The 2,264-nt window shown below is 34.7% G+C and overlaps 1 protein-coding gene across 1 annotated transcript; it reads right to left on the bottom strand.

Moving 5' to 3' along the window:
- Nucleotides 1–1,071: 1,071 nt before the first annotated feature.
- Nucleotides 1,072–1,692, bottom strand: LOC142165039 (secreted RxLR effector protein 161-like). The gene has a single exon (XM_075223684.1). The coding sequence runs from the start codon at nt 1,690–1,692 to the stop codon at nt 1,072–1,074; it is 621 nt and encodes a 206-aa protein (XP_075079785.1).
- Between the last annotated feature and the right edge of the window lie 572 nt (nt 1,693–2,264).

Below are 2,264 nucleotides of genomic sequence, written 5' to 3' on the forward strand. Positions count from 1 at the left end.
AAATTGACATCAAGAAAGGGAAAGGAAAAAGAGATGCTACATTATTTATATGGTTTGAACCCTCCACCCAATTATTGAAGGCAAGGACCCACCAAGTGAGCCAGCTACCTGCAACGTCATATGGGTTAAGTTGACCTATAACTATATATAACTAATAATATCAATATCAGTAACATGATATAACAACCTGAAAAATAGTATAATACCATTTTATACATTTTATTTTTTGTTAAAAAACTTTTTATATCAAGTTAGGGGGAGGGAAAAAGGAAAGAGGATGCTATCCTAGATTCCTAGTAACGATACTGATCTAGTTTGAACATCCACCTCAACCACTAGAAGGCACAAAATTTGCCCAGTCGGCCCTGTAAACATAAATTTTAATTCTTATCGGGAGCTTGAACATGATAATTTTACATAAAATTGTTACAGAAAATATATTTGAATCGTAAGCCATCATCGTAAAGCGGAAGCGTTAATTAAAATTGGTTTCTCACCCCTTGCCCTAGCTTTCGTTACCACCGACTTTAGTGATGTAAGAGAGAATAGAAAAAATACGGTAACCCTAATGGGTGGGGAGAGGACCAATTTATAGAGGTTCTCATTTAATCTGGCACGTCCATCAAGTAACCGATCGGACGGATGAGATTTGATCATTAATTAAATATTAATTATGGACCTTAAACCTATTGGGCCACCAATAAATTGTCGTAAGAAAATCTTACATTTTCCCACTTGGCCCAATAATCACATAATATTAATAATTAATTTAAGAACATTAGTTGCGCATAGACAAATCTCTTCTACAATGTCCATCATAAATACCATAATACGATAAACTACTAAATGTGAGTTATGGTGGTTATATATAATTTGTCTACATACTCCCTTCCATATACTACAACATTAGCAACTCATCATACCAGGTCCATAAGCTATAAAATATTATGGTCCACAATAATGTCTCGTTGAGACTTATCCTGTAATATCTCAAAATAATAATGTGTACACCATTATGAGAAACAGGAAATCACTAATGTATATCAGAAACACATAAATGAGCTCAGAGTGTCAAAAAATCATAAATACATCAATCATAAATGCAGCCAAGACCCATTCTATGTACATGTTCTTTAAATATCTTTGGCTGTAAACTTTCGTTAACGGATCTGCAATCATGAGATCAGTTCTAATATGCTCAAGTGACATTCTTTGTTTCTGAACTTCCTCCTTGACGGTAAAGTACTTTAATTCCATATGTTTGGCACCTTTGGAGTACTTATCGTTCTTGGAGAAGAATATTGCTGCAGAATTATCACAGTAAATTTTCAGCGGCTTGGTAATGGTGTCGACAACCCCAAGTCCTGAAATAAAGTTTCGCAGCCATAATGCATGAATTGTGGCTTCAAAACATGCCACAAATTCTGCTTCCCTCGTGGATGTAGCAATGGCAGACTGTTTGGCACTCTTCCACAATATTTCTCCTTCAGCTAATTGGAACAAATAACCAAACGTGAATTTTCTAGTGTCAATACATCCAACGAAATCTAAATCCGAGTATCCAACAACTTCCAAATGCTTGGATCTCCTATACATGAGCATGTAATCCTTCGTTACTTTTAGGTACCTCAAAACTTTCTTTGCAGCTTTCCAGTGATCGATTCCTGGGTTACTCTGATATCTTCCTAGCATTCCGACCGCAAAACTAATATCCGGTCTTGTGCAAGTCTGAGCATATATCAGACTACCAATAATTGAAGACTAAGGAATTGATTCCATTTCCTTTTGTTCTACATCATTCTTAGGGCATTGCATGAGACTAAATTTGTCCACTTTTTGAATTGGAACAATTCCTGCTTAACAATTGTTCATATTAAATTTCTCTAGAATTCTTTTGATATAGCCTCAATAATCCTTGTGATCTATCACGGAATATTTCTATTCCTATCACATAGGATGTCTTACCCATATCTTTCATTTCTAAATTCTTAGAAGGAAAGTCTCACGCAATATGCCTAAATCATTAGCATCAAGTAGAATATCATCAACATATAGGACTAAAAATATAAACTTTCTCCCACTGATCTTTTGGTATATACACCGATCAACGGTATTTTTCACAAATCCAAAAGATGTTATGGTATCATTAAACTTTATATATCATTGTCGTGAGACTTGTTTAAGTCCATATATTGACTTCTTCAGTTTACACACCATTTAACCTTTTTCCTTTAGTTTTGAAACCCTCTGGTTGGTCCATATAA

Source organism: Nicotiana tabacum, chromosome 10 (genome assembly GCF_000715075.1).
Source record: "Nicotiana tabacum cultivar K326 chromosome 10, ASM71507v2, whole genome shotgun sequence".
Classification (NCBI taxonomy): Eukaryota; Viridiplantae; Streptophyta; class Magnoliopsida; order Solanales; family Solanaceae; genus Nicotiana; species Nicotiana tabacum.